This window comes from Rhodnius prolixus, unplaced genomic scaffold (assembly GCF_049639745.1).
Source record: "Rhodnius prolixus isolate KJV_2025 unplaced genomic scaffold, Rpr scaffold_11, whole genome shotgun sequence".
In the NCBI taxonomy this organism is placed as follows: domain Eukaryota; kingdom Metazoa; phylum Arthropoda; class Insecta; order Hemiptera; family Reduviidae; genus Rhodnius; species Rhodnius prolixus.
In genome coordinates, this window is record NW_027411625.1 from 4,162,052 (window position 1) to 4,178,659 (window position 16,608).

The 16,608-nt window shown below is 35.0% G+C and overlaps 1 protein-coding gene across 8 annotated transcripts in view; it reads left to right on the top strand.

Moving 5' to 3' along the window:
• Positions 1-16,608, top strand: part of Ca-alpha1D (Ca[2+]-channel protein alpha[[1]] subunit D) — a 438,304-nt gene that overhangs the window by 309,900 nt on the left and 111,796 nt on the right. For all 8 annotated transcript variants that reach the window (XR_012461446.1, XM_074138318.1, XM_074138321.1 and 5 more), the window contains 10 exons: positions 2,305-2,444; positions 5,560-5,666; positions 5,767-5,919; positions 9,289-9,491; positions 9,586-9,689; positions 11,990-12,156; positions 13,727-13,823; positions 13,907-14,052; positions 14,682-14,755; positions 14,932-15,083. Coding sequence is in view for 7 of the 8 variants with exons in the window: in XM_074138318.1 (XP_073994419.1) it covers positions 2,305-2,444; positions 5,560-5,666; positions 5,767-5,919; positions 9,289-9,491; positions 9,586-9,689; positions 11,990-12,156; positions 13,727-13,823; positions 13,907-14,052; positions 14,682-14,755; positions 14,932-15,083 (1,343 nt within the window). In the remaining variant the exon portion in view is untranslated. The remainder of the gene's footprint in view (positions 1-2,304; positions 2,445-5,559; positions 5,667-5,766; positions 5,920-9,288; positions 9,492-9,585; positions 9,690-11,989; positions 12,157-13,726; positions 13,824-13,906; positions 14,053-14,681; positions 14,756-14,931; positions 15,084-16,608) is intronic.

The window sequence follows — 16,608 nt, forward strand, 5'->3', positions numbered from 1 at the left end:
ACGGCACATGGCAGTGATTTGAAGAGGCTATTTGTAGAAGAAAAATTCAGAATATTAAAGCTGAACTCAATCCAGAGATCTTTCATATCTTAAATTCAATACACTACCACTAAACTACGAGGGTCGTTTGAAAAGTCCGTGCAAATTCTGAGAGATAGCACCACTGGCGCGTATCGAGGTCATGTTTAGTTAGTAGCATCTCTTGGAAGAACACACACCAATTTTCAGCCAGATCGGTCTATTTCTTTGTGTTTGGCATTCGTTTGAATCGAGGAAGTCGAGTGATTTTCAAAAAAAGGACGAAAAAGAATTTCGTGTGTTGATTAAACACTAATTTATGAAAGGCAAAACGCCTCAGGAGACTAAAGAGAAGCTTGATAAACATTATGGTGACTCTGCACCTTCGATTAGAACAGTTTATAAGAGGTTTCAAAATTTTCGGAGTGGCCATATGGGCACAAGTGACGCTGAACGTTCTGGACGCCCTGTTGAGGTTACTACTCCAGAAATCATTGATAAAATCCATGATATGGTGATGGATGACAGAAGAGTGAAGGTGCGTGAGATTGCTAGTGCTGGGGGCATCCCGAATGAACGGGTACATGATATTTTGCATCAACATTTGGACATGACAAAGCTATCCGCAAGATGGGTGCCGCGATTGCTCACGCTTGACCAAAAACGAAATCGTGTGAAGTGTTGCAAGGACGGTTTGCAGCTGTTCCAGAAGAATCCGTAGGACTTTAAGCGTCGTTTCCTCACTGTGGATGAAACATGGATACATCACTACACTCCTGAGACCAAAGAACAATCTAAACAATGGGTTACCAAGGGGGAATCTGCGCCAAAAAAGGCGAAGACCGTTCCTTCGGCCGGAAAAATTATGGCGACTGTCTTTTGGGATTCGCAAGGAATAATCCTCATCGACTATCTGGAAAAGGGTAAAACTATTACAGGTGCATATTATTCATCGTTATTGGACCGTTTGAAAACCGAGCTGCAAGAAAAACGCCCACGATTGGCCCACAAAAAAGTCCTTTTCCATCACGACAACGCACCAGCTCACACCTCAGCAGTTGTGGTCGCAAAATTAATGAAAATAGGGTTCCAACTCGTTTCACATCCCCCCTATTCTCCAGACTTGGCTCCCTCGGACTACTATTTGTTCCCCAATATGAAGAAATGGCTGGCGGGAAAAAGATTTTATTCAAACGAGGAGCTGATTGCAGAAACGAATGGCTATTTTTCAGACTTGGACAAATCCTATTATTCGGAAGGGATCAACAAACTAGAGCAGCGTTGGACGAAGTGTATAAGCCTAAAAGGAGACTATGTTGAAAAATAAAAAAGGTTTACCCCAAAAAATTAAGTAGTTTTTATATTTGCACGGACTTTTTAAACGATCTTGATTGATGAAAGTGTCATTAAAGCTGTATTGTTTATCTGCTCAGACTATTTGGAACCCAGTGCAAGGCACTTTGCAAGCGAAAGTCCAAGCTCAATGCACCTGAATGTTCAACCATACGCGTACCATGTTATCAGTATTGCATACGAAAATTTAGTATTCTGTCGAAATTATTAGCCGAGTTATTGCTGTTGCAAATATTCTCTTTCAGGAACTCTGGAAGAGGACTAGGTTTTAATGAAGGGGAAAAGCAGATACCAGATGTAGGACTCTGGCTTACCCTGCTTCGGAGACAGTGTAATCGGTAGAGGATAGTTCTGAGAGAACTGACATGGACATTGAGCCCTAATTTATGAATGACCCAGACGATGAAAAAAAAAGACTACCTTTACCGGATATATTGGGATAGGATATTGTCTCTTTATCGATCATACTGTCGTCACTTATAGACACAGACATTCTGTGTGCTGATATGAATCCAGTGCCACGTCTATACAATCAATATTGACGCACCAAATACAGTCAAATCTTGAGAAGACGTCAAAGAAAGATGTCAGAGAAGCGCTTATACGTAGTTGAGATAAAAGAAACGGCAATGTTGACATCCGTCTTTACATTCTTTCAAAATTCTTGCGTCCATTTCAACCAGTTACCTCGGCCTATTAAATCTTGTTATTGAATTTTCTCAATATTCGATGAATTTAAATGCAGCCAGAACATTCACCTCCTGAAGTTTCCGAGCTCCCATAATGCTTTGCAAAAGAAATTGAAAAGCTATTTTTTGTTTGTCTTTTTTTTTGAGACTTTGAGAATCAGAACTCGAATCTCTAAATTGCAATTTATATTAATAACTTCAAAATTTATTATTAATTAATTTAAACTTTTTTTTATGTTTTCAGGAAAAAATAGAATACATATTTTTAGTGATTTTTACGGTCGAATGTGTGATGAAAATCATAGCGTATGGTTTCGTGGCACACCCAGGAGCTTATCTGAGAAACGGATGGAACCTTCTAGATTTTACTATCGTAGTTATAGGGTAAGTATCTATTATTGTATTTGGTATATCTGCGCATGCGTGTAGTTAAATTTGAAAGTCTTAAGTTTTAAGCTTAAAATCATCAATAACTTTAAGTGATACCATATAATTGATATTAAGTTTGTGGTTCTGTAAAAGGTTTTTCATTCTATTAATAATTTTAAATTTTTGGAAAAGTTGATATTATTCGGTTTAAGTGGAAAAAGCGTAAGGATATTGTCCAAAATTTTTAGCTCTGCAGAGCACGCATCACTAAGTGCGCCGAAATGTCCAAAGAAAATAAATTTATTATCCTGGGACTACTGTCCCCTAAGAATAAAAACATGTATAATTGGAGGCCCTATTGGTTTGGCTTGTATTTCAGATATTTATATACAAAAAATAAGTAAGTATTTACAAAAATAAGAATTAAAATTAAGGAAATCAATGAAATTCAATTATTATTTCGGAGGAAGCTGAGTAGAAAGGAGATAATTGAACAGAAGGGATTTAAAGATGGATGGGGTAGGAGCATGGCGGACAGATGATGGCAAGGAGTTCCAGAGAGAGGTAGCACGTATTAGGAAGGATCTATCAAAGGATGAAGTACGGTGTGAGGGAATATAGAGATCGGAGGAACGAGATCTAGTATTACGGGAATGGATCGACGATTTAAACTTGAAGAGTTGGAAAATATAAGATGGCCTTTGAGATTGGATAAACTTGGAAGAAGGAATGAAGCCCAAAAAAATACTGGCGGCGGTAGACAGGAAAAAGCCACTTCACCTCATCGCAGTAGTTGCGAAATGCAAGGGTCTCTGCGGAATGCTGAAAATAAATCTTATGATGCAGTTCATGAGAGGCGCCTTGAGCTTAGCATTCAATATCCACCAGAAAGACCGGGCCATACACTAAGCAACCATAGTCGAAATAGAGGTAAAATAAGAGAGGAAACTCAGGAGTAGTTGTCACGGATTCCGAGGATAACCGATATTTCTCGGATTTAAACAATGAAACAATTGTATTTCAGAGCATGTGCATTAGTTTTGTTTTATACCTGATACAAACTCCCTTACTGTTTGTACATAAGATTCTATCTTTAGACATTTTATTCAATTCGTAAACTTCAACTAAATGAATTATATAGAAAACATACACCGCCGGAGAAGGCTCAGAGGCTAAAGTGGAGAAGGACAGACATTTGGACAGACGGCAGAAAAGTAAAGAAAGGATAATACGAAATCGGTTGAATGAATGTCTAAACTTAAACTTAGCGCTACCTAAGTAAATAGGGTAGTCTCTTTCCACGCTATACCCCAGAAATGGCTGACCAGAAATTTCACTTTCGGGTCTTCAGCTGAAGAATTTCCGCTTTTTCTTGCCGGTAGTTGCTCTCCATTGAAGCTTTTCCGGCAATACCGATAAAAAAGGAAAAAAAAACAGAAAAAATACTTGAATATTTCCCTCCTTGTGCAATTTTCATTTATTTTTTTTTAATTTAATTTTTTCTAAACATTTCTAGATAGATTAGATGAACCTAATCTATAATAAGATTTACAAATTTTATAAAAAAAAAAACAAAAAAAACTAGGCATTTTATCAACTAGATAAAATGGCAGGATTTCATACTTTGGTGGTACCAAATATATGAGGATCCTGCTGTTAAAACTAATTTTCCTGCGGAAACTGAATTACGGAAAAATTGGCACGATTGCAATACTTCCTCTTAACAAGAAGTAAGCGGAAGTTATAGTATGTTTCACACAAGATTTTTATGGTTAAATGCAATACTTTTGCAGTAAATCGTATTCTGTCTTGTGATGACGGTAGTTTGTATTTTTGCTGATAGATAGCACCAGCAACCTAAATTGTGTTTCTTTTACAACATTTGGAAGGAGCAATTATTTCCCTATACTTTTTTTTGAACACAATCTCTGTGTTTATGCTAATATAAACGAGCCAGTGTCTACGCCTTGTATTAAGCACTGATTTATATGTATACTAAGTGAAGATTAATGCAAATGAAATGCACTGCTTCCCGAACGGCGACAGAATCAACTGTGTAACAAGAGGCAGTGGAAAGCTCTTTATGAAAGTTTGCACAGCTTACAGCACACACTTGCCCATGTGGTAGTAAATTTGACCGTCTTCGTACGGTCTTTTACCACAACACAAGCTGATGGTTCTCATCAGAACACCTTAGCCAATTTCCTGACAATTTTTTTGTCAAGACTTAGGTGTTTGTGTATATGTCGGTGTGCATCTTTTTTTTTTGCACATTGACGGGTTTGACCTAATAATAGGTCCAGCAAGTTGTCCTGTGCAAAAAATACTGAACAATATAAAGTAGGGACAGAGAAGGAGATTAGCTATGCGGTTAGCATATTGGATTCCCACGGGGAGGTTCCGTGTTCGAATCCAGCTGCTTGCTCTTAGATTTTCTCTTCCTAGGAGCTTCTTACAGTTCACTGTCTATCACCAGACAGTAAAATAAAATTAAAATTAAAAATTAAATAAAATTGAATGTATATAAATAAAATAAACAGGAATAAATTAAAAAAAAAAATCAAAATATATGTACATATCAATGAAATAGTTGTGATGCCACTTCCAACAAAGGTAACGCCACTTTTGAGGGGCAACTTAGCTTTTAGGCGTGCCCCCTCCAAAAAAAAAAACCCTAAAATGAAACATTGAAAAACGAAAGAAGAGTGGTATTACGATATTAAGTACTGCTATTTCTGTTGAAAGTATGGTTATGAACGCGGTTTTGGAAAGTATCGCAGCTTTTATCGGCCATAGCACGCTTTATGTTCCTGATCGGTTTCGAACTTTCATCCATCATTAGAGGTAGATTAGTCAGTATGGTTTAGAAAACTGACTTCAAACTGTGTACCCATCTCACACTGCACTTACTGACAACCAGTCAGGTGTACAAAAACCAAAAATTGCGTGTTATGACCAATAAAAGAAGCGATATTACTGTTTCTCTTCTACTAAATCATCTTCAGTAGGTTTCCAAATAAAACAAGTCTTCCAATAATATTGCCAATTAAGAAGTGTTACTAACTGCAATAATAAATGTTTCGCAAAATTTAATTATACATCGTTGTTTTGTTTGTTTTTTATTTTTTAGAATGATAAGTACGGTGCTCTCGAATTTAATGAAAGAAGGATTCGACGTAAAAGCTCTACGAGCTTTCAGAGTGCTGCGGCCGCTCAGACTTGTATCCGGAGTTCCGAGTAGGTACATTTCTCTACCAACTTTTTGCTAGATAAATCAAATTTTTTACAATTATTTTATTAATTTTAATTAATTAAATTAATTTTTTTTTTTTTACAGGTTTACAAGTCGTTCTCAACTCAATTCTACGTGCAATGGTGCCTTTGTTACATATTGCTCTTTTAGTGCTGTTTGTAATTATAATTTATGCAATTATTGGATTAGAGTTATTTTCGGGAACTTTGCATAAAACATGTTATGATAACATAACTCGTAAGTTAGATTTATGCATTGTGCGTATGTTTGACAGAGTGAGGGTATGTGCGTGTGTGTGTGTGTGACAGAAGCGTTTGTGTTTTCGGCGCATCAACTGTGGGATTTTTTTTTTTGCGATTTTTGTATTTCTCTTGGGATCGAAATTTTTTGTTTTTTTTTTTGGAACGACAGCCCTGTTAAACAGTCTTTTATTAAACAGTTGCTTACTCAATTTTTTGTTTTCTTTCTATTTCATAAAATCTCGTAAATTATTCGCCGCTCTGTGCAAACGTTTCGTTTATGTATACTAACAGAAAAGTTATAGATATTTTTTAGTAGGTACTTCACTAGAATAACCTGCAATATTTCGGTTATAGAGCATTGTTCATTGTTTTTGGTGACTAATTCATTAATTTAAAACAGGGGTCGCCAAACTTTTTCTGATCATAGACCCCCTATATAATTTTTCGAAATCTCCATCGACCCTCCCATGAAAGTTTTCAGTTAATTAAAATAAAACTATCTATTAGGTACTGTGTTTGTACATTTATTTTATGAGTTTTAAACATTTATTAAAGTATTTATATTGTGTAACAATAGTTTTATGAAAAATATCTTAATGTTGAAATTTAAATACATTAATAATTAAATACATGTCCGGTAGGACAGTTGTATAAGGGTTGATCGTCAAAAACTGCACGAAAGAGCGTAACGTTCAAAAACACCCAACTTTGTCAATTTTATTTCTCTTTTTCTATAAAAGATAAAATTCCCAAATTTTCTTTATAATATAGGGCAAATTCTCCTTTATGACTGTAATTTTTTTGCAACAACCTAGATTTGATAGATTTCTAGGAATATTTATTAAATAATAAGTAATTATAAATAAGTAAAGTAACTACAGAATTGCTTCTTAATTAATGAGAAGGGTGTGCAATGGTGTTTCTTTGCAAGGTTCCGCTATATTGGGTTCGAAATTGTTTTTCCTTCGACCCCCTGGCTCTATAACTAACTACTTTTGTTAAATAGACCCCTGGGGGTCTACATAGACCACTTTGGCGACCTCTGATCTAAAATGAAGAAAGATTATTGCCAATTTCAGTTCTAATTTTTAGTTATTTTTTGCCTAGGCTTCTAGGTTCTAGGAACTAGGTCATCTTCAGGGCTTATGCATAACAATTATAATAATTTTGAAGTTTGAACTGTTTAGGTACACCATCTATACAGTCAGAGCGGAAGTCCTAGGTCGAAAGCTTAGCAAAACATAAATAAACAAATTATTTTTAATGTAGACAATGATCCTTCTTCTTTTTAAATAGAGAATAATTAGTCCTTGGAGGAAATGCCAAATCCTTGCCTTCCCACTGATGCAGGCTACAGCTTTAGCTAGTACCTACTAACAATTTCCCCAAGAGCTTGAAGGAATTTATTATTTGATTATAATATATAAGCACGAAAAAGAATCGTTTTTTTGCATTAACTAAGAGGTTTTAGTTAGGAAGGTATCAATTTTGTTTCTTAAAAACCTTATGCTTTCACCTGGCCCTTTCTAGGAACATGCTCGACCATAAAAATTTGATCGGCATCTTCAGAGACTTTCATTTATAATTACCATCCGCAAACAAATTAAAAACGTGACAGAGACTGTAAACCTATTCTAAACCATAGATAGTTTACCATCAAAGGGCTTTCAATTCCTTTGAAAATAATAACTGGCTGCATCAACTCCAATAGGTGGAGTTTATTTCTGGAACCACTGCTGTCAACAAATAGTAATTATGTAGTAACAAACATCTCTGTTACTCAAAATGGGACACATGCTTATAATATTCAGCGAGAAGGTATCTTTTGGCAAATCAATTTTTTTTTTTTGTATTTATTCATTTTAGGAATAAAATCCATGGACACTTCTAGTAAGCCCAACTACAGTATGGTTCATATGGAACCAATCTCAAACATCGGGAACGGGTGGAGATCCCGAGCTGACTGCCGTCAGGCTAAAGAAATTCTTGGCCTGTCAAAAAACGGCTATAGTTGGTTTTAGCAGGTCCCGGATCCGCCAGTTGGTTCAGGTGGTTGAGTGGACATGCGAATTTAGCGTACCATCTTTTCAAATGCGGCCTCACCCAGTCGCCAATTTGCGCTGGCTGTGGTGAGTCCAATGAGACGGTGCGGCACTTTGTAGAAGTGTGCCCCGTTTATTCTAAAACTAGATTTTTCTTCTTCGGAAGGTCAAATGTCTCCCTACCGGAGATTGTGGCTGCTAGTAATCTTTACCAGGACTCTCTAGGTTTATTCAGTGCACTTAGGCGATTTGAGTCGCCATGCTCCCTAGTGTCCCGTTACTACTTTATTAGTTTATTGTAATGGCATCTGGCAACCTTTAGCCGGATTTGTTGTTTTAAAGCCCCGGTATAACAATGGGCATTTTGGATTGCCTGCGTTTCTTCCCCTTTTTGTGGAACCGCCCTTTTAATACAATCCACAATCTACAATCAATCTCAGGTAACAACAATAAAATAGAAGGCTTTTGCATCCATTACCTAAGCAGCCATTTTTGGTTAGCATTTTCTTTCAATTCCCTTCACAGATTAGGTGCTCTAGACCTGCCTGTAAACAACAGCCTTAGTTGTTCTAATTGCAATTGCATTGCAGCAGAAAGTCCCTCTGAGTAGCTTTCTTAATAAACCGAGCGGATAATTTATAAGAATACATTTTTTAGAAAGGGCTAGCCAAAACCAAATAGTTTAATATTAGGTTAAATCGCTAAAATTAACTGTACTAAACTGAGGTAACTAATTAATGAATCTTAAACGTAAAAGCCTAATTAGAAAAATAGCCAGAAATAATTACAAATACTAAAGTTTGATTGAGAAGGTATTTCCTATGTGGTTAGCGCTTCTTCGCTCAGCAACTGCCCCTTAGAATTTTTTTCTTAGAAGCTTCTAACAGCTCGTACGGTGATGGACAGCTGTTGTTGACCAAAGAACGCCAATGCGTTGTAAAAAGCTGTATACACCAGTGAGCTTAGAAGTTGACTTAAATAAATAAATAAATAAAAAAGTCAAAATACATCTACAGGAAACTTAATTAGATTCTATACATTCCATTTAAGGGTATTGGATATTTCTTTCTGTTGAACAATGTTAGTTCTACGTTTTGCTATAATGTTTGCAGTTTACTTGATTTTCAAAAACCCATTTTTAGCGGCTATCTATAGTTAAATTGGAACTTTGAGAGCCGAATAATAAGTTTTAGTTAGTCTTGTGGTTTTAAGGATTTCGTGATGTGTGAACGATTTTTTTCCCTATTTTATAATAATCGAAACTTATATACCAATATTTAAACAATATGATATCTGTTTTTAATAAATGATAATATGTTTAGGTGAGGTAATGGACGAACCCCATCCTTGCAGTGATATTGAAGGCTCAGGCTTCCAGTGTACATTTTATGGAAAGGATATGGTATGCGAAGACGGCTGGGATGGTCCTAATTTTGGAATAACAAATTTTGATAATTTTGGACTAGCTATGTTAACAGTTTTTCAATGTATCACCCTCGAAGGGTGGACCGATGTTTTATATAATGTGAGAAAACATTATTTTTTTTTTTTAAACCATTTTTTTGGTTTTGGTTTTTGATTTGTTTCTTAACTAATATTTCTATTTGTTTTTATTTCAGATAGAAGATTCATTAGGAAATACATGGCAGTGGATGTATTTTATATCAATGGTGATACTAGGCGCGTTTTTCGTCATGAATCTAATTCTCGGTGTACTTAGCGGGTAAATGTCCACATTTCTTTTAGTTTGTTGAATTAAAGTTTACAAAAAGAATCAACAAATGAGCTGTTATTTTTGAAAGTGGTATAAGTCCAATTTTTAAAAAAATGAGTTAATGGTAATTTCAGTAAGATATAGACACATTATTTCCATATTTATAATAATACGTTCAATGGAGTACGATTTTTTTTATAAAGTCAACAAAAGAATTTTGACTATAAAATGTTATCACAAAAATATTTTTTTTGAAAGTGGAATAAGTCCATTTCTAATAATTATAATTAAAACAACTTTCTTATTGCAATTATTTTTGATTATTGCTACTTCAGTGTACGCTGCTCGTTAGCAGATATTATGTACGAGGGTCGTTTGAAAAGTCCGTGCAAAAATAAAAACTACTAAATTTTTTGGGGTAAACCTTTTTTATTTTTCAACATAGTCTCCTTTTAGGCTTATACACTTCGTCCAACGCTGCTCTAGTTTGTTGATCCCTTCCGAATAATAGGATTTGTCCAAGTCTGAAAAATAGCCATTCGTTTCTGCAATCACCTCCTCGTTTGAATAAAATCTTTTTCCCGCCAGCCATTTCTTCATATTGGGGAACAAATAGTAGTCCGAGGGAGCCAAGTCTGGAGAATGGGGGGGATGTGAAACGAGTTGGAACCCTATTTCCATTAATTTTGCGATCACAACTGCTGAGGTGTGAGCTGGTGCGTTGTCGTGATGGAAAAGGACTTTTTTGTGGGCCAATCGTGGGCGTTTTTCCTGCAGCTCGGTTTTCAAACGGTCCAATAACGATGAATAATATGCACCTGTAATAGTTTTACCCTTTTCCAGATAGTCGATGAGGATTATTCCTTGCGAATCCCAAAAGACAGTCGCCATAATCTTTCCGGCCGAAGGAACGGTCTTCGCCTTTTTTGGCGCAGATTCCTCCTTGGTAACCCATTGTTTAGATTGTTCTTTGGTCTCAGGAGTTTAGTGATGTATCCATGTTTCATGCACAGTGACGAAACGACGCTTAAAGTCCTGCGGATTCTTCTGGAACAGCTGCAAACCGTCCTTGCATTTCACACGATTTCGTTTTTGGTCAAGCGTGAGCAATCGCGGCACCCATCTTGCGGATAGCTTTGTCATGTCCAAATGTTGATGCAAATTATTATGTACCCGTTCATTCGAGATGCCCACAGCACTAGCAATCTCACACACCTTCACTCTTCTGTCATCCATCACCATATCATGGATTTTATCAATGATTTTTGGAGTAGTAACCTCAACAGGGCGTCCAGAACGTTCAGCGTCACTTGTGCCCATATGGCCACTCCGAAAATTTTGAAACCTCTTATAAACTGTTCTAATCGAAGGTGCAGAGTCACCATAATGTTTATCAAGCTTCTCTTTAGTCTCCTGAGGCGTTTTGCCTTTCATAAAGTAGTGTTTAATCAACACACGAAATTCTTTTTCGTCCATTTTTTGAAAATCACTCGACTTCCTCGATTCAAACGAATGCCAAACACAAAGAAATAGACCGATCTGGCTGAAACTTGGTGTGTGTTCTTCCAAGAGATGCTACTAACTAAACATAACCTCGATACGCGCCAGTAGTGCTTTCTCTCTGACTTTGCACGGACTTTTCAAACGACCCTCGTATAACTGTAAAAGAAAAATAAATTTAAAATATCTTTTTTTTGCTTTAAAGATTTTAACGAAGTTATTTTCATTTTTATATTTTTAATATAACTGAAATTAAAAAAAAAATAAACTTGGTTATTCGTGTAGTTAAATGTCTTCATTTTAATTATTACTTTTTACATCTTAGAGTTAAATAAATTGCAAATTCACAGCTTTTTTAACTACACGGTACTTTGCATCATGTGCTATTAAAAAGATAACCAAACTGTGTACTTATTTATTATCCATTGGATCTTAAACTAATTTGGCAATTGGCTATTTGATGAGCGTCACTTACTTTGGAGGTTGTAAGCTTGAATTTTGTTACTGGCAGCAGAAATCGTCTCACTATTACCACTTTTTTTTGCCTTTTTTATTTTTTTGCATAATTTGGGACACAGAAGTTCCACGCACGGTTACCCCTTACATTTCACACATGCGATACTGTCATTGCTGCATAAATTGGAGCTATAATTTAATTTGAAACAAATTCTCCTCTTCTTGACCAAATCTGAAAAATCAAAGAAAATGTTTACTTTCTTAATTTTAATAATAATTTCCCACTTATTATTAGATGATCGCCGGAAAAAATATTCTTTCTAGTTCCATTTCTATAAATTAATTTGTTCCAGAGAGTTTTCTAAAGAAAGAGAAAAGGCAAAAGCTAGAGGTGATTTTCATAAGTTAAGAGAAAAGCAACAGCTCGAAGAAGATTTAAGAGGATACCTGGACTGGATCACACAAGCTGAGGATATTGAGCCAGAAGGGGAAGACCGACCACATAATCTTGATTCTAAAAGTAAGTTTTCTTTAATGAGACTCAAAATTGGCACTGGGTTATCCAATAAGTCAAGACAAAGATAAGACTACCATGGATGTTTATCTTTAATAATAATTTCCATATAATTAAACACCCACTCCTTAAATCATTGGCTCCTCTTCCTAATCTTTTCCTCTATAATATCCTAATAAAATATTGTTCCTCAGTGAAAAATTTTGGTATAACTTTTGATCAAAACTTCTGCTCCGGAAAAACCATGTTTCCCAAATCTCTCGTCGTCCCATCCACATCCTGAAGCAGTTTAATAGTTCCAGTTACCTTTTTCCAATTAAGACCCGTCAACTCCTAGTTTCCTCTCTTATTTTCCCTCTATTTCGGACTATGGTTGTTTAGTGTATGGCGGTCTTTCAGATGATATTGAAGCTAAGCTCAAGCGCCTCATGAACTGCTTCATAAGATTTATTTTCAGCATTTCCAGAGACTATCGCATTTCGCACTGCTACGATGAGTTGAAGTGGCTTTTTCCTGTCTATCGCCGCCAATATTTTTTGGCTTCATTCCTTTTACAAGTTATCCAGTAGCAAAGACCATCTTATATTTTCCAACTCTTCAAGTTCAAATTCTCAATCCATTCTCGTAATACCAGATCTCTGATCTCTATATTCCCTCACACCGTACTTCATCCTTTGACAAATCCTTCCTAATACGCGCTACCTCTCTCTGGAACTCCTTGCCATCATCTGTCCGCCATGCTCCTACCCTATCTATCTTTAAATCCCGTCTATTCAGTTATCTCCTTTCTATCCAGCTTCCTCCGAAATTTTTATTGTTTTAATTTATTTCCTTAATTTTTATTGTTATTTTGATTTTCACTTTTTGTAAATACTTACTTATTTATTTTCTTTCAATCACAGACCAAACTATTTGTACCTGTGTTTATTCTTAGGGGACAATTGTCCCAGAATAATAAATTTCTATTCTATTCTATTATATTGTATTTGATAAGTTTTTTACTTTAATACATCATTATACGTTAAAGCATACTTCATACTTGAATACTTAGGAAATTGATAGAAATTCATGCACTTTCAAAAATGTATTATTAATAAAGTTGATTTTCTTGTACTAGTTTGCTACAGCTACGTATACAACTGAATTCTTCGACCACTGGTGGAAAGAACAACACTTTAAAGTATTTATTAAGAAGTAATTACTGTGGCTGAAGTTCACATCACAGCTAATTTTTAATTGTTTTATTTATCACCTGAACATATAATGATGTACAAAAGGCACGTCAAAATATTTTAATTCTATACTCACACTAAAATAATAATAATAATGCTAACACATTTTTAAAATACTAGGATATAATTTACACATTGAACGTTGATTATTGGGGCCCGGAGATTTTTGCAGTGCACTGCCGGCCTCCAGACGGTGTTCTTTTGTTACTGACAACACTGTCCATCACCTGACAGTGAGCTGTTAGAAGCTAATCACTTCTCTTAATGTTAATGTAGGCTAAATAAACTGTTTTATTTAATTCTAAACATTATATTAAAATAAAGTTTTATTTTATGTTTGCCAGATAAGAATGCAGAGACTGAATCTACAGATAGACTGGAAGGTGAAGACAATGAAAAGCAGGATTCTTGGTTCGTAAAAAAAAAGAAGGATTTTGACAGGTTGGAACATGTTTGTTGATGAAATCGCTGTGAAGGTTTTTTTTTCATTAAAGAATTCATGGTAACAAAACTTTCTGTTGCAGAGTGAACAGGCGAATGAGAAGAGCTTGTCGTAAAGCTGTCAAATCGCAAGCTTTTTATTGGCTAATTATTATATTGGTATTTTTAAATACTGGAGTGTTAGCCACAGAACATTATCATCAACCTTCGTGGTTAGACCAATTTCAGGGTAAAATATTTTTAGTGATTGTTTAAATAATCAATGAAACAAATAACTATTGTGCAACATTGAGCTGTTCAGTGTTAAAACATTAAACGAAATTATCAAATTAAAACAATCAAAGTTCTCATATTATACATTAAATAAAATCTAAGTCCTCTAGACTGGGAATTGAACCCAGTTCTACAATGCATATTAAGCTTTGCAGGCCAACGCCTCTAACCGCTCGGCCACCGTGAAGCCTTGAAAGTATATTTTAGTTACATGCGTTAGTTTCATAGCCTAGTGTTGGGGGTCAATAAAATCCATGTCTCCTGACCACCGTTCTTAATGGCAATAATTCCCTTGACGATTCCTCTGCGTCCATTATGTACTTTTCTACCGAAACATAACCTTTTCATCTTAAGAAGATCTGTGGTTACATGTTTTTTACCCCATAATTGCGGCAACTGTTCAAAAGCATGTTGCTAGGACAAAAACCAATGAGCTGAGGTGTTTCTGGCTCTCTGCTGCATCTCAGAATGATAAAACTCCCCTATTACCTGCCATTTTCAGCTGGCCCATTCTTCTAATGATCTTTCACCGAGTCCCTACCTCAATTTTTAATGGCGTATTCATTTTTTCGTCTTATTTTTCAGAAATAACCAACATGTTCTTCGTTGCCTTATTTACAATGGAAATGTTAATAAAAATGTACAGCCTGGGATTTCAGGTAAGTTATTCTTATTATTATTATTATTTTTACTGTAATAATACAGTAAAAATATTTTATATAAATAAAATATACATAATTCATCCCATGCTGAAATGATGATCTCTACCAGTCTATTTCTTTCAGTCCTGTACAGTGCACTATATCAATGTATAATTGTATTTTCTTTGTTACAGGGTTATTTTGTGTCTTTGTTCAACCGTTTTGATTGTTTTGTTGTAATCGGTAGTATCGGCGAGATGGTGCTCACAAGGACAGATGTAATGCCTCCATTAGGCGTCTCTGTCTTACGTTGCGTTAGGCTGTTGAGGGTGTTTAAAGTAACAAAGTAAATTTTCTTTTTTAAACTAAACATTTTCAGTTTATATATGTACCTAGTGTTGCTACAAATACTGTCAAAAGTTTAATCAAGAATGGCTAAAGTTTCAGTACATACGATTAATTGCAAATCTTTAAATGAACTTATGTACTGTTTCTTTTTTGTTAATCTTGTTTTATTAGGATGCAGTCAGCATACAAATTCAAAGCGGAATTGCTTTTTTTTAACCCATTAACTGCCAAATTTTTTAAATGTATTTTTCTTGCTCTATCATGTTTAGTTTGAGTCAAAATTGTCATTCATAAGTGAAATTTATAAAATAATGCATTATATAAAAAAATAAAAGGTTTTTTTAAAAAAGTCCCATTTGGGGATCGTGGCAGATTGGATGTTCAAAACTGAGTACTAGTTGTTACGTCTTATTGAAACATCTATTTATTAGCTCTGTGGATTTAACGGGTTTTCTTATTTGTCAGTAATAGAAAATTTTAAAAATAAGTAATAGAAAATAGATTTGAAGGATTATCAATGATTGAAATATTTTTCAATATGACGGAAGCACCCTAATTTTCAACTTGAAACGCACCGTTTTGTTTGCCTTCGTATTATTCAGCACGAAAACAGTAACCGGTTGCACATGACCCCTTGCTTGAAGCCAAATCGTATTGGTTTCCCTCTTATAAACTGATTCAAAAAGTGATGACCGTAATATCGCACCATCTGTACATCCTTGATCTGATTTGGTGGGATATAACTGACAGTGTCTGGTTTCATAAAAGAGGACGCTACAGAAAAATTACTGGAATGAAGCTCTAATATCTCCGGGACATCCTTTGGCTGGCAATGAACTAATTCATTTTCATCAATTTCTTCAACATCAGAAACAATATCTAGTAAGTCCGGAGGCTGTTCAACAATATCTATTGTTGAATCAGTATCAGACTCAAAGTCAAACTGCTCTAAAAAGTGAAGGCCCTTTACTCCTTCTTCTAGTTCACTGAATGTATAAAATTATTTGGTTCCCATTTCTATAAATAAATACTAAAAGTATTCTATAACTCGGAAATTTGTTCACCCTATATGCCACGATCCCCATTTGGGGATCACTGTTCAAACTCCATTTTCTCTAATTCTCTAAAATATTTATGGAAGATAATATTGTTTCCTACAACTAGAACCTTTGAATTAACTGTGCTAAATCGCTTAGTTTAATTATTACAAAAATAATTGATAAAAAACAAACTTGAAAAGTAACATGGCTGCTATGAACGACTAACCTGGAAATTTTCACTTTGTTTTCTTATTGTCCAAAAACTAGACAAGAAAATGTAAATATTTACCATCAATACAGTTTACTACTTACTGCTCTAAATTAATTTGTTATTTGTCGCCAAAAAAACAGTTCTACAAATTTTTAAAAAAATATATAAAAAAATATCCCCAATTGGGGATCGTGGCAGTTAATGGGTTAAAGGCCAAATCAGATTCTCAGATTTTTATATGAACTTTTTGCCCATATGAGTTTTGGTTGATA